General features: G+C 45.2%; 1 protein-coding gene across 1 annotated transcript; it reads right to left on the reverse strand.

Annotated features, from left to right (window-relative positions):
* Positions 1-18,079: 18,079 nt before the first annotated feature.
* On the reverse strand, positions 18,080-23,168 carry LOC308280324 (transcription elongation factor SPT4-like; the record flags this gene model as incomplete). Its single annotated transcript, XM_080720586.1, has 5 exons — positions 18,080-18,144; positions 19,184-19,237; positions 20,598-20,653; positions 21,539-21,645; positions 23,100-23,168. 5 exons carry the CDS (start codon positions 23,166-23,168, stop codon positions 18,080-18,082), a joined length of 351 nt encoding a protein of 116 aa, XP_080576712.1.
* Positions 23,169-23,590: the final 422 nt, after the last annotated feature.

Genomic DNA, 23,590 nt, shown 5'->3' on the forward strand with positions numbered 1-23,590 from the left:
TCTCTCTCTCTCTCTCTCTCTCTCTCTCTCTCTCCCTCTCTCTCTCTCTCTCCCTCTCTCTCCCTCTCTCTCCCTCTCCCTCCCTCTCTCTCTCTCTCTCTCTCCCCCTCTCTCGTCTTACCCATAATGCCCTTGGGCACCGGGAGAGCTCTCACAAGACGCTGAACTCTACATTAGCAATCACATGGGAAGTCATTACCAGCAAGAGAGTGCTCATTAGTTCATCGAACGACAGAGCCGATAACGAGCGTACATTGGTGGGCATGTCGACAGAAATGGTCATGGGTGTGTAATATAGCCTCACACACAGGGGCATCAATTGGGTATGGCAGGGGTATGCAGCTGCCATACCCTGGTTCCAGGGGGGAACATAAAAGTTACTTTTAAAGGAGCTATAGTCAACTTTTTCATTGTAGGGCCGACACTTTGTTTACATTCTAGTCTATAGACTAGAATGTAATCAAAGTGTCGGTCTGACAATGGCCAAAATGATTATTTTATCATTATTTTAAGCTTTTTGTGGTCAATTTTGAATAGAAACACATATATGAAGCTTATTCTTTTATAAAATATTTTCGAAAAATTATTTTTATTTTAGCATCCGTTTTTCAAGAAAAAGTTGACTATAGCTCCTTTAAATATACATCCATGAATGTCCCTTTGTCTATCTGTGCTGGTTATTATGTTGTTAAATTACAGTAAAATAACTACAAATGCAAAATGTAACAAAATGGTCACTTTGACAAGGTATTATAATTATATTCTCCACACTTGTATTCTCCCCATCTTGACAAAATGGTATATTCCCAGGTTCCGCAGGTCAGGTGCACAGGCGCAATGCATTATTATTGTTAATTGTGGCACGTTTATACTAACATGCCAAGTTTAGCTGCACTTGAACAACCGTTCCAGGCTGCCATATCCAGCCCAAGAAACCGTAGAAACCTGTGTAAATTGTGAAAATAGCCGATCTACATGCTCACCACGCCTCGCAGCGCGAGGCGTGGTGAGCATGTAGATCTGCTATTTTCACAATAGAACCGTGTTATACAAAATGTAATGCCTCTTTTCCATGAGGACTCCCATCTTTGCCATACCCTAGCTTTTGCTGAACTGACGCCACTGCTCACACAGTACATGCACATGCAGTCAAACACACGTACTGTACAGTCAGGGGTTTTCAAAGTGTGACAGGGTGGCACCCTGGGGTACCGTGACGGCAGTCCAGGGGTGCCATGACGGCAGTCCAGGGGTGCCGCGAGATAACTTTGATAATATTTGGAATTTATTTGGACACTTGACAAAATAGTTAGTATCATTTTACTGAAGTTATTTTCAGTCAGTTCTAACCAAAATGGGTATTATCTCAACGCTCTCCTCGCAAAATAAACACTAAAATATTGTCACTGTCGGGCAGAAACCAAGTTTCAAATGTGTACTTCTTTTGGTAAGGCAAAGCCCTGCTTCATCATACAAGACTGTCACAAGGAACTAGTGAAAACAGTGCTTGTAGATCTGCTGTTTTCACTAGTTTAGTACATTTTATAGATGATAAATACAAAACGAACGGTTTTAGACATACAAGGTTTCCACCTGTCAACGACGATATGCTATAAATATAAGGTGCTGGGAGTGAAAATGATAATGTAGGGGTGCCTCGGATTAAAAAAATATTCATGGGGTGCCCTGAGACAAAAAAGTTTGGGAACCCTTGCTGTACAGACATGCTATACAGCAGTGATACTCCATTCTTTCCATTGCAAGGACCCCCAATTTAGAATGCATTAGGCCACGGATGCTCATTTGATATCATTTGGGGGTACAGCGTAGTAGGGGGTAATTATATCTTTGCACAGGATGAGGCCATACGCCCACAGGGTGCTTTTTTCTACTACAGGGGTCTTCAACGTTTTCAGGCCAAGGACCCCTTAAAGGAGTCATTCAGACCAAAACACATATAGGGTTAAATCTGCCTTTTATCATACCCCTTCATACCTGCTTTTTAGCACCCTTACTTGTCAAACAGACCCCTCCCTCCCCTCCCTTTCTTGCCTCTCCTCTCCCTGCTCTGGTGCAGAGCAGAAGCCGTTTGACAAGTAAGGGTGCCTGTGAGGTCAAAACAGCGGTTTGGTTGGTCTCAGGACGTTGTGTAAACACAATTCAATAAAGAAATACTAACTTTGAAGCTAAAGAAATAACCGCACTAGCCTAAGGACAATCCACTGTGTTAGTTACTAGAGAGCCCGCGAAATCTAGCAACAGGGACAGCCAAAATCTAGCAACAGGGGCAACTATGGAAAAAATCGACTAAAGCAGGTATGAAGGGGTATAGATAGTGTGGGGATTTAAGGGGAGCTGTTTTGTAGCCGTGTGGTGGTGCAGGTTGAGAGCATACACCGCTCCAGGTGGTTCGACAAGAACTAGGCGTGGTCAGGATTTAACGTTCTTTACTTGAAATTATTATAGAAATACAGGGGTGTGTGGTTAATCTGAAACAGCATGAAACAGAAAACATACAATCATCAAACATTGTATTGTAGATCGGCTATATAAAACTTGGTTAAATAACATAACATTATTCTTCTCATTATCCACAAATAACAAACACAAAAACCACAACCTGCCTAAGTAAAATAAAACACAGTCAACTTGAAACAGAACTAACAAACATGAACAGCAGTCTACTTACAATCTGCAAGACGCACACAGGTCTGTATGAAAAGAAAGAAAAGAGACTCTGCCCTGCTTTTATAGCTGACTGGTTGATTACATGCAGCTGCTGGTCTAGGCGACCACACCCTGGTCAGGTTGGCCCGACCTTGCCAATCAGTGGCTTGGCTTTGAACTCAAACTAGCTGGCCTTTTCCACAGCCGCCCCCAAATTCACTGGATGAATTTGAACATCTTAAAAGGCCATGAAGGTGAAAGGCAGCTTGACTCAGGAAGTTAGTCTGCTGGCAGTGCAGGAAGGCAGATCAGACGAGCCACTGGTCGCACATAGGTCCTTTCCTTTCCTTGCACTTCAACGGCCCTTACTTTTTGGTCTGCCCCGGGGATGACCTTGGTGACCTTTCCCACTGGCCACAGTGCACGGGGTAACTGCTGGTCAATGATCATCACTACGTCTCCGATCTGCAGTTGCTTCCCATCTGTACGCCACTTCTGGCGAGCTTGGAGACTGGGCAAGTAGTGCTGGATAAACCGCTTCCAGAAATGATCAGCCGAGAGCTGGCTCTGCCTCCACCTCCGTCGACTTAGCAGCTCCGACTCCGGGTAGACTACTTGGGGAAGAGAGGCATCTGCCCTACCCATCAGCAGACTGTTAGGGGTGACAGGGTCCAAGTCAGCAACATCCGATGATGTGTATCCGAGAGGCTTGGAGTTGAGGATACCCTCTATCTCAACAAGGACAGTCCTTAATACCTCCTCAAACACGGACTGGGCTCCTATGACCACTCGAAGAGCTGCCTTGAGGGAGCGAATTTCTCTCTCCCAACAACCCCCGAAGTGGGGCGCTCCCGGGGGATTGAAGGTGAAGCTTATCTGCTGGCTGGCAAGCTGAGCTTTGAGCTCCGGCTGTAAGGCGGCGAAGGCATCCTGCAACTCTCGTTCACCGCCTTTGAAATTCGTACCTCTGTCTGACAACAGCTCGAAAGGTCTTCCTCTCCTAGCGATGAAGCGCCTGAGGGCCATCAGGAACGCATCAGTGTCGATGGCTGTCAGGACGTCGATGTGCACGGCTCTGGTAGTCATGCATTTAAAAAGGATGCCCCACCTCTTCTCAGATCGGCGACCAATCTTCACTTGAAAGGGACCAAAACAGTCAACACCGGTCGAGTAGAATGGTGGTCGCAGCAGGCGCAACCGTGCGGGAGGGAGGTCGGCCATTCTTGGCACTTCTGGCCGTCCTCTCCATCGTCTGCATTCAGTGCATTGGCGTTGATGCTGGCGAACGGCCTCTCTGCCACGGAGCACCCAGTACCGTCTGCGGACCTCTGCGAATACCCTCTCTGCTCCAGGGTGATGCAGTTTCTCATCAAAGTCTTGAATGATCATCTTTGTGACTGGATGATGCGAGTCCAGAACAATCGGATGGATGGCATCCTCCTCCAGGTCACTGCTTCGGCGAAGTCGCCCTCCAACTCTGATGAGCTGACTGGTGTCGTCAAACTCTGGGGCCAGTGAGGCTAAACGGCTGCTAGGGGGCACAGACTTACTTGCTTTCATATGAGCGATCTCAGTGGGGAAGCTCTCTTGCTGCACCTGTTGTAGGATGATCAGTTCGGCCTCCTTATAGTCTGCTGCTGAGATGTCATCTGTGCGTGCGGCCGCCCCGTGTAGACGCTGGACTGTTGCCTTTAAATACTCAGCAAAAGTCTTGAACTGACTGACATCCGGGATGATCTGGTCTGGTAGAGGGACAGTAAGACCACAGAAAGCAGATCTCTTAATCTCCTCTTCTGGTTCAGTGCGGGCAGGAACCGATCCTGATGACCACTGATCCATGGGCTGGCTCAGGAAGGGAGGGCCTTGGTTCCATCTGCTCTGGGCAGCCAGCTCAAGAAGAGTTTTGCCTCGTGTTATGTCATCCGCTGGGTTATGGCTGGTCTCCACGTACTGCCAGGAATCCAGATTGGTGAGCTCCTGAATCTCGGCCACTCGGGTGCCCACAAACACCTTATAGCGACAGGACTCCGAATGGATCCAGGTGAGGACAGTCGTGGAATCGGACCACAGGGTGACATGACGAATGGGTAGTGATAACTCTGTCTTCAGGACCTTGGCCAACTGAGCGCCGGTAAGTGCAGCACACAGCTCAAGGCGGGGTATCGACTGTTGCTTTTTAGGGGCAACCCTGGATCTTGCTACTAGGAAGGCTACCTCGATGTTGCCTGTGTTGTCTTCTGTCCTCAGATAAGCCACAGAGCCGTAAGCAAGCTCTGAGGCATCGCAGAAGATGTGGATGTCTCGCTGACAGCTTGGCTCATCCATCTCTGGACTTGTGTAACATCGTGGCAGTGCAATCTTAGGAAGATCCTGGAGCTCCTTCTCCCAGATGCGCCAGGCCCGTACCAGATCCTCTGGCAATTGGGGGTCATCCCACTCCCGTTTCTTGATCCACAAACGCTGCACCAGTACCTTGGCCCGAGTAGTGTAAGGCACAATGTAGCCAAGTGGGTCATATTGGCTGGCCAATACCCGATATATGTTACGCATGGTGGCTACTGAGCAGTCAATGTTGCGATGCTTGTAGGACAGGGTGTCCGACGCACAGTGCCAGTGCAGGCCGAGTGTGGATTCCTGGGGGTCAGACTGACCCTGAGTGAGCCAGAGTTCGCTGCTGTCCGACCTGGCAGCTGGTGGAAGGTGACTGATGACAGAGGCGATGTTGCTTGCCCACTGTCGCAGCTCGAAGCCGCCTTCAGCCAGAAGATCCCGCAGTTTGTTGACTAGATTTCTGGCTGCTTCTTGGGAGGGGACACTTTGCAGGCAATTGTCTACGTAGAAGGAACGTTCAACTGTTTCACGAACGTCTTCACCAGGCTGGCTGTGATCGTAGACATGCTTCTGAAGGGCATAAACGGCGCAGCAAGGGCTGCAAGTTGTCCCGAATGGCAGGACCTGCCACTCGTAAACACTTGGTGGGTCATTCCGGTCCATATTTCTCCACAGAAACCTGAGCAGAGGACGGTCTTCGGGGAGCAATCGAACCTGATGGAACATTCCACGCACATCGCCACTGATGGCAACGGTGTGCTCCCTGAAACGAAGTAGCACTGCCAACAGGGAAGGGCTTAAGGTGGGGCCAGGAAGTAGATACTCGTTGAGGTTATCACCTTTGTAGCTGAATGAGCAGTTAAACACTACTCTGGACTTCCCATTGTGCTGTACTAGATGGTGGGGAATGTACCATGCTTCGGGTGAATTTGCTTCCTCACCAGGTTCCAGCTTAAGGGCGTAGCCGGCCTGCTCTAACTTGAGGATTTCTGCCTGGTATATCTCAGCTTGAGCAGGGTTCTTCGCCAGCCTCTTCTCAATGCCACGGAGATGTGCCAGCACTGCTTCCTTGGGTGCATGCAAGTGAGGCATGTTCTTGATTCGTAAGAGGGGTGTCACATACCTCTGCACTCCGTTGACCTCCACTCGTGTTGTTTCCTGTTCAAGTAGGTTGATTGCTTCTTGATCCTGTTTGGACCTCGTAACTGCTTTCTCACTCCGGTAAGGTAATACATCCATCTGCCAAAGCCTCTCGACTTGGCTGTAAAGCTCGGCAGATGGCGATGATGCAGATATGAAGAGGCAGTGCTGAGGGGACAGCGTGTATCGGAGTCCATGGGCTGGACCCTGTAAGGTCCATCCGAGGAGCGTCTTCACAGCGGCTGGCCCTCCTGAGGGACCAAGTCGCACAGGTGCTATGGGAGTGATGAGGTGTGGACAATCCGATCCAATCAGAAGAACAGGGTGTACCTTGTGGAACTGTGGCAGAGGAAGACCAGCGAGGTGAGGGTAGCGCTGCTGAATAGCTTCAGCTGGTTGACTGTGTTCGGCAAGGCCGAGGGGTTCAGCTGTGAATGCACCTGAAATACTAAAGGCCTTCTCTGGTTGGGAGACTGGGGACACAGTGAAGGATACGGCCGCCCCGTGAAGGATCTGCACGTCTTGTCTCACTGTTCGTAAGGCTAGGTCTTCTGGCTGGCCTGTTAGACCAAGTGCTCGAGCAGCTGAATGAAGGAGGAGAGTGCGCTCAGAGCCATCATCCATGATGGCATAAGCCTCAAGTGAGCGCTCCCCATTCTTCAGTAAGACTTTACTTATTTTCAACATTACTCTGTCACTTTCTGTAGGCCGGTCGATGTAGAGGGTTTCACAGCTGGCATGATAGGCTGCATTCTCACTGGTTGTGTTGCTACGAGCCTTATCTTCTTGTTCTTGTGTTCTCTCATTGACCTCGTGGAGAACTAAAAGGTGTTTGCGATTGCACATTTTGCACAAAGCCTTAAGGGTGCACTTGGCTGCCAGATGCGCTCTGCCGCAACGCCAGCAGCGGTTGTTGGTCTTAATCCAACTCTCCTTGCTCTCCTTATTAAGCCCCTTGAAATTGGCACAGCCATTTAAGAAGTGTTCACTGTTGTCACAGTATGGACAATAGGGTTTAGCTTTCTCTTTCGTTGTTGGCGGGCCCTGTGACTGCTTGTCAGGTTGCTTGACTTCTGGGGCAGCTGGGGTCTCAGTGTTGAGAAGAACTGTGGCCTTGGAAGGGATGCTCTTGTTTCTGGGGTGATCCAGCTTCTTAGGTGCATACTCCTTCCTGTGTTGACTTGGGAGGCGCACACTGTCCTCCTGGATCTGAAGTTCATACTCCAGCCACTCAGATAAGTCGTTGAGAGTAGGAATAGGGATATGCAGAGGGTGGATGAATCTCTTAAAGTTGGATCTGAGGTCATGTGGAAGTTTTCCCAACAGACGAGTGACATGTGAGCCACATTCCAACTCGACTCGACCTTTCCTCCCTAGCTGCTCAAGCATGCTCACTAATGAGCGTACTCGCAAAGCAAACATACGAAAGGCCTGCACATCGCCACTGCTCACATCTGCTCCATCCATTAGCTCCGCAATGTGCTGTAAGGCTAACCGGTGTGGCTGCCCGTACATCTTAGTGAGAGTTTCCATGGTGTCGGTAAAGGGGTACCTGGAATTGCAGTAGGAGTCGGCCACAAGCTGGGCCTCTTCCAGTTTCAGATGATCTGTAAGGACCTGGAACTTGAACCTTTCAGAAGCGTCATCTGGCAGAACATTCTCAAGAGCGAGCCGAAGACGTGAAAACTCTCTGGAATCTGGACGGACAAAGTTGGGGATGGTAGGACAGGGCCCTTTGTATGTGCTCTCTTTTCTGGGCGCAAGCTGATGATCATAAGGAACCTCTGCAGCTCGTCGAGGCTCAGGTGAGTAGTAACGGCGTCTTGAAGGACCGTCGTACGCTGCTGCAGGACGTGCCTGATGGGTTGCATGCGCCGCCGGGCGACGCTCGCGGGAGGTGTGTCTCTGTTGATCAGGCGAGCGTGAGCTACGTCGCTCAGGTAAATGGTAACGTTGCCCGGGAGAGTGGTAACGTTGCTCGGGTGAGTGGTAACGTTGGCGTATAGGGTGAGAGACGGGCACAGATGAGCGACGTTCAGGTGAGTAGTAGCCATGGCGTACAGGGTGAGAGACGGGCACAGATGAGCGACGTTCAGGTGAGTAGTAATGGTCACGTGCTGGGTGAGAGACAGGTACAGCTGAGCGATGCTCGGCGAAGTAATAACCACCTTGTGGTGAAGCGCTGTAACCGCGTCTCTCTCTTGGTGGGGTTAGCGGCATTGCATAATCTTCCCGATAATGACCACCTCCCTGACGATACTCAGGTGAATACGAGCGGCGTTGAGTTAGACCATAATAACCCCTATCCCTGGGCGGAGAAGATGCCATTGAGGGTGGCGGGGCACGAGGACTGGGGGACGAGAGAGGTGAAACTTGTGGAGTGGGGCAATGAGTTGAGTAATGCATCTCAGAATGTCTCAGACGCGATGCTATCTCCTCCAGCCTGTGTTGTCTAACCTCCATTGCATATTCCGCGGGGTGTGAGCCTGAGCGTGATGGATCTACCGTTGATCTGTAGTACTCCTCCCTTTCTCTGCTTACCCTCTTTGACGCGCTACTGCGTGGGGGTGGGCCATAAGCTGTGCCTGACCGTGATGAGTGACGCATCTCGGACATGGCGGCTGTTAACTTTCTCATTTCCTCTCGTAGCCCTTGATTCTCCTCTTTAATGTACTTAATTACTTCCCATCTCTCTGTCCTGGTCATAACTTTGGTGCTGCTCTATGTGGTCTGATATCCGCCTCTCTGTAGACTTGAATTCAGAACATTGTCCTACCTGATGATGAAGAGAGCTGCACTCCTCCTCCTCCTCCTCCTCAGACTGGTGTTGCCACTCATCCACCACGTAATGCCCTTTGGAGCACTGACTAACCGGTGATGAAGAGCGGGTGGTTTGCCCTTGCCGGTCCTCTTGGAATACACAGGGACGGAAGGATGAGAAGTCAGGTAGTGACGAACGCCTCGGAAGCACCAGATCTACATAGTGGTCATCGGCTAGATGAGCTGGGAGGGTAGACTGCCTCTGTGGTCGGACCACTTGGTGCTCCATTCTCCTGGAGTAGTGTATATCCGGCTCGAAGGACCAAATGTTTTGTAGCCGTGTGGTGGTGCAGGTTGAGAGCATACACCGCTCTAACCTCCCTTCGGGGTCGCCACAGCACCCACAAAACTCTGAAAAGTGATGACTCATCACTTTTCATCACTAAAGTCGATGGGAGCCCAACTTGATTTGGCCGCTGTGGCGACCCCGAATGTCGCAGACTCGGGCGCCCTAGCTAAATCATTAGAGCATGCCCTGAGCTACATCTGTGCAAAATTTTGCACTTTTAGACTGATTCGCACGAGAAAAAAAACCCTAAGGCCTCCGACTAACATGAATGCTCACCCATTCATGCATCATTTTCTGAGGCCATTTCTAGCCCAAGGAATGTTTTTTGTGCAAAACAAATGCCTGCAATGGATTCAGCATCATGACAAACCCCTAGTTAGACCCCTCAGATACTCCTTAAATACCCAGGAAAAAAAATATTCTGGGTATTTTCCTCCTGTATAGAAAGTCAATGGGAGCCCAACTTGATTTGGCCGCTGTGGCGACCCCGAAGGTCGCAGACTCGGGCGCCCTAGCTAAATCATTAGAGCAAGCCCTGGGCTACATCTGTGCAAAATTTCGCCTCGCAGTGCGAGGCGTTGAGAGCTTGCAGATCGGCTATTTTAGGCTAAAGTTCTCCTCAGAATAGGGATACAACGTTTTTTAATTGAAAATAACTATCCTATCACACAAGGATTTGGTGGCCCCCCCTGTAGTAACTCTGAGGACCCCCTAGGGGTCCCGGACCCCTTGTTGAAGACCCCTGTTCTACTATATACATGCAAAGTCAAACACCCAAACTCATGCTGTTATTTATTTCTTATGGGCACATTCTACCGACATGATGCTGTGCCTGTCAGGGTTATAGTCCTAGCCAGGTAACAGTCCAGGGTGAAGAGCTATTCACTTCACCTCGTTGTAGTTTCCTAGCTATCACCTAGGCTTTGTTATGTCTTTTTAGGTGATAGCTAGAAAACTACACCGTGGTGAAGTGAATAGCTCTTCACCCTGGACTCTGATAGAGGCTTAAGTAGCCTTTATAGTCCAGTCAATCTGAGATTTGACCCAAAAGAAATTGCAATAGTAATCACGCAGGTTTTTTTATGATCCTTTGGGTCATCCAAATAACATATTAAAAGTTATGAATGATATATTTAGTGGATCAAGGTAAATTCAGGGGGTTTGAGTTTGGGTCCCTTCACTTACTATACTAAGAAAAAAAGACCCCCCCAGTGATAAGTCATCACTTTTCACAGTTGTGTGGGGTCCATTTTTAGCCCAAGGAATATGTTTCGTGCAAAACAAACGCTTGCAATGGATTCAGAATCATGAAAAAACCCTAGTTTGACCCCTTACATGCTACTTAAAGAAGATTTTTTGGGGGGGTCTTTTTTCCTGTATAGTAAGTGAAGTAAATTTACCCCCATTGATTCCGGATGGGGACCCGTTTCGAAACGGGTCCCCATCCGGAATGAATGGGGGTAAATTTATTGCTATCACATTTTTGTCTTATTATTGAACTCTAGTCTCCATGGCGTGACTAATCAATAGAAAAACAGTCATTTTGGGGGTGAACTACTCCTTTAACCTCAAATTCAGTTCCTTTTATGCATACTGAATGTCCCCAACGTCCATCTACAGATTGGTTCTGCAATATAATTGTTGTTTTTTTTGTTGTTGTTGTTTTTAAAGCTCTGAATTGTTGGGAGGTGAGGGACGAATGATGCCAAAAGGGACAAAGCGGATTGCAAGGGACTGTACATATGTGACACGTGTTATAGCAGGGACGTGCAGAGAATGTTAGAAAGGCAGAGGCTGACATTTCCAAAAGGGCCTTTTGGTGGAAGCACTGAAAATAGCCGACCTCCAAGCTCACAACGTCGGCTATTTTTGGTGTGTGAAACCACACTGAACTATAAGCATAATCAAGTCAATACTGGAGATGTGATGTAACGGCATGGATTTCTACACAGTGAGGGCAATTCTTTCAACATAAGATGCTGCATTCAAGTTCAGGAGAGTTTGGACAAGGCAATTCTCTTGAATGCTGCCTTCAGGTATGGCATGGAAAGAGGGCATCTGCATTTATTTCACCGTAGTAAAAACTGCATTCATGGTCTGGAGAGGGCACTTTTTACAGACAAATAAAAGGGCAGGGGCTCAAGCCCCCTTTGATGTCTGTGTGCACGTGGCTGTGGTATAGGCCTAATTTAGCCTTTAATTGAATGCAACAATTAATTTCTCAACCACTTTCAACGTGGCATTCCTCTTTTAGGAATGTCATTATAGGCGAACATTTTCTCTTTTCTGGGGTCTGGAGTAAACTTCAGTAAACTTCCGACTGGTATTTTATTACAACGTCAACGTCATTTCCCAATGGAAGGTTCAACGAGCCAGCCAGTCAGCTTAGCGTCACACAGCTCCAAAGAAGGAGTATGAAGACAGAAAGCTGACAGACAGGGGTGCCACACCAAATTCTGGGCCTTGGGTACAAGGATTCACTGTGGGCCCCCCATGAATGTTCTTCATAGGGGGAAGTGGGAACACATTATTACGCATTATTTTGTGCTTTAACTATTGAGAAAGTTTTGAATATTTCAAATCCTTCAGAGGTTTTGTGAAAAACCTATGTTTCTATGTCAGTGGTGCTCATACCTTTTCATGTGAAGGACCCCCAAAATTACATGTATTTTGCCACAGACCCCCATCTCAAAATATTTAATTCCAGGGACCCCCAGAAGCAGAATTTGAGTTAAAAATGTTCGCTTAAAAAATACACATATTCAAAGATTTGCACACATTTTCATGACTTTTCAAAAATAGCTCGCATCGTGGCACTCGGTGCCGCGCTGTGAGCTTGTATATCTGCTATTTTTCAATGGGTAAAGTATAAAATAATTAAGGCCCCTCCGCCTTGGGCCCTATAACTCAGTCCCACTCCGCCCCCCCAACCCCCCCCCCCCCCCCCCCCCCCCTTGTGACGCCCCTGCTGACAGATGTGCCGTCTGATCCAAAATCAATAACGAATGACTTCCATTTCAAAACAAGATGAGGAGCCTGGATGTTGATGTGCAAGACGTGGAGCTGATGTGTGGATCATGAGGCTGTGAGCGTCCATCAGGGAGACTGAGGGGAATCTGATCCACTATCATAGAATGGCTCACAAAGCTAGCAGTGCATTCATATCAGATTGCTAATCAAGATTCAAGACAACAAGGTGGGTTCTAATAACAGTGTGGCTTCACTGCAGTGTTGTTCCTGACAGTCTTAAGTCATAGTCTTTTGAATAAAATGTCTTTTAGTTTTAGTCCTAATTTAGTCACCTGAAAAGTATTAGTTTTAGTACAATTTTATTTGACTAATATCATAAGATTTCAGGCGACTAAATCTACAGTTGATTTAGTTGACCAAAATGTATTTTGGCAGGCCTTGATGGCATCGTAATGGCTGATTTTACACTTGGTTGTGTGCTGAAAATAGCAGATCTACAAGCTCACAACGCGTCGCAGCGCAACGCGTTGTAGTTTTAGTCGACGTAATCAACACTGCTTCACTGTGAATCTCACACGTCATGACGTCATATTGATGATATGTGTCTGGCCCGCACAGTGAGACAGAATTTGAGATATATATTTTTTAAATAAACAAACAAACAAACAATCCATCCATCCATCCATCCATCTTCAACCGCTTATCCAGAATCGGGTCGCGGGGGTAACGGTTCCAACTGAGACTTCCAGATTTCCTTATCCCGAGCAACTTCCTCCACTCCCTCAGGGAGTATACCGAGGCGTTCCCACGCCAGTTTGGAGATGTAATCTTTCCATCTGGTCTTTGGTCTGCCACGGGGTCTCCTCCCAGTGGGACGTGCATCGAGGACCTTCCTAGGAAGGCGCTCGGGGGGGCATCCGTACTGCTGACTCCTTAAACAAACAAATGTAACAAATATTCAGGGATTTACTTCCTTGTCCTACTGACAGCATGCAAAGAAAACAACAAAAAAACTAAAAAACGCTGAGAATATAGCTGACCTACAAGCTACCTTTAAGCGACCTACAAGCTCTACAGTAATCCATCCCTTGGTATAGCATCAATGTTGAACTTTGTTCAACTTTTATGCTCTGTGTAATGACCCTGGGTCATTATTGTGTATATTTTTCCTGTGTAGTGTTTTCTTCCCTCTTTGGTGTGTGAGATTGAGTGGTGCTGATTGAGTGAGTGGTTGCCAGCCAGTGTGAATGGTGTCTGAATGTGAGTGGTTGACTACCAGGTGAATGCAGGTGATTGGCTCCCGAACCAGGTGGTGTCTATAAAGATGGCTGCCACCAGCACTCTGATGTCTTTCTCCTCACCAGCCTACTGTCTTTTAGCATTGTGTTTTGTCAGAGTTCTCTGTGTAGGGGTGGGTGACGCCCTTGTTATTAGATTAAGGTTTTTGTGTCTAGGATTTTATGATCCCACCCTGAGGTAACGTGTAACTAAATCATGAGTTTTATCTATAATAAATCCTTAAGTTTGGGGATTTCAAACCTGTGTGGCCTGGCTGTTTGGGGACTGGGAAGGAGGGAGTCCATTTTGTTATGTTACACCTTGGGACCCCTAGCCTGGGGCGTAACTTAACATAACATTTTTGCTAGCTCCTCCTCCTGCCGCGGTGGGGAAAGCAGCGTGTAGCGCTTCTGCTGGGAATTCAGCCCAGCGCTGTGTGTGTGTGTGTGTGTGTGTGTGTGTGTGTGTGTGTGTGTGTGTGTGTGTGTGTGTGTGTGTGTGTGTGTGTGTGTGTGTGTGTGTGTGTGTGTGTGTGTGTGTGTGTGTGTGTGTGTGTGTGTGTGTGTGTGTGTGTGTGTGTGTGTGTGTGTGTGTGTGTGTGTGTGTGTGTGTGGGAGATGGGATGGTGGGAGGGGAGGGGGTCAACTCATGTACAGAGCCATTGATTGAAGACTTTATTAGACGTTTGCATAGAAAAAGGTACAGTTTCATGTACCGTGTCCCAGGCCACTCCCAGCACGGTGAGGTAGTGATGAAAAATAGCAATCCACAGGACTCTTTGGAAGCCCTGTAAGGTCAACTAAAAGGAGATCCTAGAAAGCACTTGGCTTATTTACACAGGAAACCACTTAAGCAGTACTATGCAGTAGATAGTCAGAAAAGAAATGAAAGAAAACAGGAAAATATATACAGTAGATATTTACTATAGAAGGGTCAGGGGAGGGTAAGGCTGGGCTAGTTTTGTGTTTACCAGTTACAAGTGGCTGCCGCCTGTAGGTGGTTTTTCAGGGCGATTTTAAAGGATGCTAGGGTATTACACTCCTTTAAGGTCTTCGGTAAGGCGTTGCACATTTTGGTGGTATAGCAGAAGAACGAGTTTGACCCTTTGTTTGAACTCACTGAACTCAGGGTTTATTAAATTGTGTTTAGATTGGTCCACTGATGAAAGGCCAGTTGAGGTCAACTGCAGGTGCTGAGTGGATGTAGCAGATGTCTGACTAGATACCCTAAGACAGGAGTCTTCAACGTTTTCAGGCCAAGGACCCCTTAGTTGAGAGAGAGAGATGAAGCAGGGACCCCCACAATCTTTTCATAGATTCCATAGTTTCATCGTTTGACAGCACGATCATCCGTGTATTTTGGATTCATGTCAATGTGTGTTTTCAGATATTTAACCATTTGAACCATACACTTTTGACCTTTCACTCTGTACTTAGTGTGCTCTTTTTTCCCCTCTACACCAAAGCAAAATAGCCGATAATAGCCGATTTACAAGCTTGTAGATCTTCTATTTTTGGCTAAAGTTCTCAGAATATGGTCAAGTGGTTAATATAAAAAAGGAGCAAAAAGGTTTCTATCACACAAAGATTTTGGAGGACCCCCTTTAGACCCCCTAGGGGTCCCAGACCCCCTGTTGAAGACCCTTAACCTAAAATATCACCCTTAAATCATTAACCCATTATGAATAAACATTCATACCTCTTTGCCTCATTCATAAAGTCATCATACATAACTCATTAACTAACAGTTTGTGAATGAAATATCAACTGTAAGGGATGGTTATTTAAAAAAAATTGTGTTGTATCATATCTTATCTTATTTTATATCTTATATCTTATCTTATCTTAAACACAACACCATAATTCCATACCAAGTAGCTTTGGACAAGTTGATTAAATGCCCCTAAAATTAAGTGGCTCATTGACATGAATCTAGAGACTATAGACTTTATTATCCACGATCACAGGAACAATCTTTAAAATTCTGCTTCAGTACCCTTTCCCCTTTAAGAGAAGCTCATTTCCTTTACAAGTGAAGTGTGATAGAAATCTGAGGGATGAAATGAAAAGGATCCGGTGGGGGAAACGATGGTTAACATGATTAAACAATGACTATTAAGTCATTGTCTCCACCAGCCGAAGGCTGAGGGAGAGTATGTTTTCCCCTCCGTCCGTCCGTCCGTGCGTCCGTCCGTCCGTGTGTCCGTGTGTCCTCGCAGTTTGTGTGCAGCTAATCTCAGTCGCCGTTGGCCCGATCGCTGCCAAACTGAGCACACACACTCCCTGGATGCCAATCTAGAACCTCTGCCCCACATTTTTCAAATCAGCCTCATGGTGGCGCTATAACAGGCCGATTTGTGTGGCCTGGTTGTTACCAGCTAATCTCCGGCGCCGTTGGCCCGATCGCTGCCAAACTGAGCACACACACTCCCTGGATGCTGATTCAGAACCTCTGCCCCACATTTTTTAAATCAGCCTCATGGTGGCGCTATAACAGGCCGATTTGTGTGGCCTGGTGGAGACCTGTGCTCGGAAGAGCACTGCTTCTAGTTTCTTTTCATTAGCGCCAACATTTACACAATATCGAAAGTGATAAAATGAAGGTGATTCGTAACTTCTGCACTGAGATGGAAGGTCAGTAAAGTTAATGACACCCTATCCACATTTGTTAATTTACCATTCATAATCTATTGTTTCTTGTGTACCGTTTGTTTTGCACACATGCAGTATATCCTCATACATTTGTATGTTTGTTTGATGATAAGCACAACGGTGAGGACTAATTGTATCAGTGGCGTCAGTTCAGCAAAAGCTAGGGTATGGCAAAGAGGAGTCCTTATGCGCACGTGTGTGAAGAAATTGGGTTTTGTCAGTTTTCCCCTGGATTTCTACAGTTTCTTGGGCTGGATATGGCAGTGCAGCTAAACTTGGCATGTTAGTATAAACGTGCCACAATTAACAATAATGCATTGCACCTGTGCAGCTGACCTGCGGAACCTGGGAATATACCATTCTGTCAAGATGAATACAAATGTGGAGAATATAATACCTTGTTAAAGTGACCATTTTGTAAAATGTTGTATTTGTAGTTATTTTACTGTAATTTAACAACATAATAACCAGCACAGATTGACAAAGAGACATCCATGGATTTATATTTAAAAGTAACTTTTATTTTCCCCCCTGGACCCAGGGTATGGCAGCTGCATACCCCTGCCATACCCAATTGACAGTGTTTGAATTGTATATTTGCACCTACTGTATATCTGACCAGTGACTACAATTCGCAGCTCCATTCTTGTGACTGTTATACCTTTCATAATAATCATTTTCTTAAATCTTAATATATATTTTTTATTGAACAATCTATAGATTGTGTTTTTGTTTGTGTGTGCGCACGCGCGTGCATGTCAGGGACATGCAGAGAATGTTAGAGAGGCAGGGGCTAAAATTTCAAAAAGGGCCTTTTTTTTTTTTTATGTTTTTTTTTATCCCACGGTTTTGCAACCCATTTTTCTCACCCGGTGACTACCTAACCTGTAGTCCTGGTTTCCGCTCTCCCCCTGCCACGCCAGGGGACATTGGGGAGCACCCGGCTGGCTAGGGGGAGGTAGTATAGAAACCAGGACTACTGCATGTTTTTGTGTGAGGGCCTATGCCCAAGGAGACACGGGGAGAACATGCAAACTCACCACTCAAAAAGGGCCTTTTGGTGAAAATACTGTATCGAAAATAGCAGACCTCCAAGCTCACAACGCGTCGCGCTGCGACACGTTGTGAGCTTGGAGGTCGGCTATTTTCAATTACGTGATACCACACTGAACTAAGCGTGATCAATTTCTTTCACCATAGTAAAGCTGAATTCATGTTCTGGAGAGGGCACTTTTTACAGACGGATAGAGGGGCATGGGCTCAAGCCCCTTGATGTCTATGTGTACACGTTCCTGGTGCATGTGTGCGTGCGTGCGAACTCATGAAAGGCTAACTCCGCCATCATTTCATCTCCGCTCTCCCTGCAGCCACTTTAATGTGTTCATATAAAGACAGTATCACTTCCACGGTGCTTCCCTGTCACATAAGCCTCTCTTCCTCATTTCAAACCCCCTGCAAGGCTGCAACCTCACTGCACCGTCCACATTTCAATCTGCACTCACTATAATAGACCCCCCTCCACCAGCCTTATGGGAAATAGCCTCCCAGCCCAGCCAATCTCTGTGTTTATACACAGAGGCCTTAGTGTGAGTCATGGGTCAGCAATACGTAATTTATATTCAGTGGTGGAACGTAACTAAGTAAGCACACTGTGCTTAGCTATCTGTGGATATTGATTGACAACTGACTAAATCAGTTTGTTTACCTTTGTCTTTTTGTGAATTGCTCCTTACATAAAGTTTCAAGACAGAATCTTCTTATCAAAACATGTTTATTAACCACAAATTGTTTTAATTACATGCAGCTTTTGAAATTCAAACGCAGTCTGCAGTTGCTTTTAGTAAAAAGAACATTTACTACTGGAATCGGCATTGCAGCAGGTGTGGATGCAACCAATCACCAACATAAGCTGGGAGACCCCAAGTTTATGACTTCACTGCACTGAAGTATCTCTGGATTTGTAGATTAGTCCTCTGCTTTTCAGCTCTCTCACCACACCTGTCAAAAAAAAGAAATAATTATGGTAGAACAGTGTAAAGTTTAGGGTGTCAGTTCGTAAAAAGTTAAGGTATGGCAACATGACTGGTGTCGTGCACGCGTGCAAGTCACCAGTCATGTTGCCATACCTTAGCAACAGGCACGATACATTTATTTTAAGAAGTACATTTTATTTTTTCCTCCGTTTCTAAGGTTTCTTGGGCTGGATATGGCAGCCTGGAATGGTTGTTCAAGTGCAGCTAAACTTGGCATTAGTAAATGTGCCACAATTAACAATAATGCATTGCACCTGTGCAGCTGACCTGCAGTAGCCTACCTGGGAATATACCATTTTGTCAAGATGGGGAGAATAAAAGTGTAGAGAATACAATTATAATACCTTGTTTAAGTGACCATTTTTGTTACATTTTGCATTTGTAGTTATTTTACTGTAATTTAGCAACATAATAACCAGCACAGATAGACAAAGAGACATTCATGGATTCATATTTAAAAGTAACTTTTTTATTTTTTCCCCTGAACCCAGGGTATGACAGCTGTAGGCTATATGCATATACGCCATTTTGTTCTACTTCCGGGTGTCTTTCGACTTCCTTCACAGGTGTTACCGATGATACTAATGAAGGGTCTGTTCCATTCTGGTCAAACAGAGTCAGGGTGCTGATATTGTGCATGTTGGCTCACTGGAAACACTCTGCTACACCAGTGGGTCTCAAAGTGTCCTTGAGTGGGTTCCAAATGTCCCCATACAGTTGTGTAACTCTGAGAGTGTACAAATGGAAGCAAATGGACCCGCAAGGGTCCATTTGATTCTATTTGTTGATTCCATTTGTACAGAGTTATGGGGGTCCTTGAAATTAAAGAGCCACTGTACAATAAATCAAACAGAGCCTTCATTAGTATCATCAGTAACACCTGTGAAGGAAGTCGAAAGACACCCGGAAGTAGAACAAAATGGCGTATATGCATAGAGCCTATTGACGCCCCGGGGTGAATGTGTTCATGCGTGTTTACATTTTATTACAACTCGATAGCCTACCTGGATTTAGCCGTCCAGTAACTGTCACAGCATAAACACCTGGCTTGAAGTTGCCTGCAGTATAATGACAGGGACACAGAATAAGCAACACTGGCAGTCAAATAAGACATTCTACTTCAAAACCAAGCCTCTTACATGAGTAAGAATAAGTCAAAAATCTCATTAGTCCTACATCTCATTAGTCCGAATTTAGTTAGGGTTAGTTTTAGGGTTAGGGTTAGGCAGTTTTACTGAGGTTAGGGTTAGGCATAGTTTTACTGAGGTTCGGTTTAGGCATAGTATTTTTCACCAGGTTAACATCACCAGATTCTGACTAATGGGATGTAGGAACAATGAGATGTCGGTCCAATGCCATGGCACCTACATGTCATTGATAGCAATCAAAGTACTTTGAAGACTTTATCTACAATTTATACATTTTATTTTAGGTATGCATAATTATGCCCAAGCTCTTTGCCCAATCAGGTAGGTCTGTGACCTGAAATGAGTTTGAGTAGTCGGCGCTGATCGATCAGCCAAAAAAAAAGATTGGATATTAGAATTAGAAATCGTCCTGGTTCAAGTTGGTAGACATCAGTAAAACACCACATTATATCGTCACTGTTGGGCAGAAACCTTGTATCTCCAAGTTTCAAATTTGTACTTTTTTCGTGAAGTAAAGCCCTGCTTCATCGTACAAGACCGTCGCACAAAACTAGTGAAAACAGCAGATCTACAAGCACACAACGCCTCGCGGTGCGAGGCGTTGTGTGCTTGTAGATCGGCTATTTTCACTACTTCAAATCATTTTTAAAATAATAAATACAAAACAAACGGTTTTGGACATGCGAGGTTTCCACCCGACAACGACGATATATTTGTGATGCACAAACTAACTCATAACTTGAGATTGGAAGAGACAGGAGAAATGGACTGAATATAGAACCCAACAATGAATGGACTGGAATATAATGCTTGATAATGTTACTCCGTCCCTGCACTGTGACTAACTGAATGAAAATCTGCAAAAGATTTTGTGTTAAATAACATAATACATTGTTAATTACCTTATATAAATACTACAAATTAATATTTGTTAATTATCCTATAGAGGGTATGCGCAAAGTGAGTTTAACATCATTTAACGTAATTGAATGCAATCAGAGATAGGACTTTTCTGTTTGAATGTATGGGCTGTCAAGGCCAGAAAGTAGTCTTTTGACACTCAGTAGGCGTTCATGCACAACTTCTGGATTCAGGTTTAATTGAGCATGTTTGTGTTTTTCCATTTACTTTTGTTAATGTAAGGTTGCAGAACAAAACATTATGGATAGTCATGAGCAGAGTAATTACTCAATTATCAAAATAATGAAGGCAAAGTTTCACTGACTCCTCCTATTTTGTAGTGATTGAGCCATTGTGAAAAAATACTCACTGATTCTCTGCCATCTAGCCACCCAGCTGTCGTCAGGGCTCATCATTGCAACGACTCTGAATACACAAAATAAACAGTATTGGTTAATAGAAAGTCATAATGAATCGGAAGCCATGCTAATTGGCACCCCCCACCAGATCCAATCATGCCCCATAACCAGCATCTCATTCTCCGGTCAAGATCTCCCCCTCTCATCCACAGTCACCATTCTTGGCGTGAAAATGGACCCACAACTCAACCTTGAGACGCACATCAAACACATCTGTAAGACCTCATTTTTCCACCTCAGAAACATATCCAGACTCCGCTCCACACTCACTCTGCCAGATGCTGAGAAACTCATCCACGCCTTTGTCTCCTCCAGGCTGGACTACCGCAATGCCCTGCTCATAGGGATCCCCACCAAGAGCCTTCAAAGGCTACAATACATACAAAACAGTGCTGCCAGGATTCTGATGCGAGTGCGAAAATACGACCACATTACACCCATCCTCCGTTCACTTCACTGGCTCCCCATCACCTTCATCTCCTCCAACACTAACCTTCTCCTCATCCCCGACACCAACCTTCGCACCATGGGAGACCGGGCCTTCAGTTTCACAGCTCCAAGTCTGTGGAACGCCCTCCCCGAACATTTGAGAGCGCCACAGTCCACTGACGTTTTTTAAAAACGGACTAAAAACCTACCTATTTCAGAAAGCGTTCTCCTAATTTGTTCAGCGCCTTGTCCTTTTTTGTCCTTGCCCTGTGTTGTTAGTTTTAGTCTTGACCCGTTTTAGAATATAAGATTTTGATTGTCTGCCTATTGCTGTTTTATGCCTTGATTTTAACCCTGTACTGTAGCACGTTGAGATTCTTTTTGAATGTAAAGTGCGTTATAAATAAAATGCATTATTATTATTATTATTAATACACTGAGAAAACAAACATACGGTCCTTACCCATCAAATGCGGAACTTGTGCATTCGTATACCATCTCCCTGTTCCCCTTCATCTGAAGATATGACTCACAGTTGTCACAGCCATCACCCTCGAACTGATCAATGGTCTGATAAAAGATAATATAACACACGACATGAAATAAGTAAAATACAAACTAACACGATTCCTTCAGGATAATAGTAGAATCAAAGGGGATTGTCAGTCAGATCTTAAATGGGGGTTCTGCTTAACATAAAAGAATAGAAATATAATATGCTGCAAGGAATTAAAGGACAACTTTAGTTTTTTACAACAAGGGTTAAATATGTAAGTGGCTAAATATGTAATTTTACACAGAAAAAGCCCATTCCCAAGATACAACGCAACCTTTCATGGTTGGACGTTGACTTATGGGGGCTAGAAGTGTTATTGTAAATAGCAATAAAGAAACGGCTGGCCTATTGACATATTTAGCCACTTGTACTGTATGCATGCCCCCATGCGTACGCATGCCCCACATTTTAGCACAGTAAACGTGATAAAACAATAGAACGAAGCAAATTAAAACGTTTTAACACTCACTTTTTCTTTTCTCTAATTACAATCTAAAACATGAACCCTTGTAAAAAAACAACTTTGTCCTTTAAGTACCCACGCATTCTATATCATGGGAACACCAACATACATTATTTGTGGTGTTGTAATGCAGTTTGATGTAACATTCTAGTGATCAAAAGGCAACATTGTTATAGTATACTCTATGTACAACATGTACTTGACAAATAATAATTCGTATTTTCTTGAAAGAAAGGAAGCAAGCAAGGAGGATGTATCGAGTACAAAAGGACACCAATGGAAACAAGCCATAGGCTTTCATGACAAACATGTACAAGCCAGACCAGTGGTGAAGTAACTAACTTAAAGGTGAACACCATGCATTTAAAAAGTATTTATGTCATATTGTTTATGTCCCAAAAACGTTTTTCAAAAGGTTTGAGGCTAAACTACCACTCCTGAATAGAGAGCCTCTCATTTTTGAATGGCTCTCAGAGCATTTTCAGCTGCAGTACCACCTTTGGCGCTTGAACTGCGCCCCCCCCCACCCCCTCCCCAAAAAAAAATGAATCTTTTTGAAAAAAATAAAAATAAAAAAATCTTCAAAAACGGCCGTTTATGACGTCACAAACGGCAGCAAATCTGGACAGCCTGTTTTGAGAACCTGTGGTTCTTTTAACCTCCACCTTCCCAAAACCAGAGAAAGACACAACGGTCTGAAATGGGACTTTGTGAGGATAGAAGGAGCTAGTGGGACCCCAAAAAAAGGTTTTAAAATAGGAAAAGTGAATTTTCATGGTGTATCACCTTTAAACTAAGTACATTTACTCAAGCACTGTGCTTCTCACAGTGCTCATTGAGAGCTTGTAGATATCGTCTTTGTCGGGTGGAAACCTCGTATCTCCAAGTTTCAAATGTGTATGTTCTTTCGCAAAGTAAAGCCCTGCTTCATCATACAAGGCTGTTGCACAAAAGTAGTGTAAACAGCAGATCTACAAGCACACAACGCCTCGCAGTGCAATTTACCTTCACAAGAGAGCACAGAAGACAAGCCCGCAAATGTCGAAGGTCTCTAGCACAGGTTCCCAGTGCCATTGTGTGCACACTGCCATGTGCACATTCCAGAGGTAATTTTGTTAAAAGCAACGCTTCGGTCGTGAGACCGAAATGTCAAGCTAAATTCACTTCATCACTTGTGGCTGACAAACACTAAATACATTTCCACTGGTACAAACAACCAATCAGAAACAGTCAATGCGATCACTCATTTCAGACAGCTGTGTTGACATGGTCATGTGACTTTAAAACACACATGGGCAACATGCAGCCCGGGGGCCGGACCCGGCCCTTTGACCATCTCAATCAGGCCCTCGAAGTCCTCAAAGAAAAACGTAATGACAAAAAACCCACATTCTAAAAGTGCGTTATATGTTAATAGTTTTGAAACATTGATTTAACTTGACTCCAATTAATAGTAATTCATATTTACCATTTGAGTACTGTACATACCTGCATAC

Source organism: Nannobrachium achirus, assembly GCF_963921795.1.
Source record: "Nannobrachium achirus genome assembly, chromosome: 24".
NCBI classification, from domain to species: domain Eukaryota; kingdom Metazoa; phylum Chordata; class Actinopteri; order Myctophiformes; family Myctophidae; genus Nannobrachium; species Nannobrachium achirus.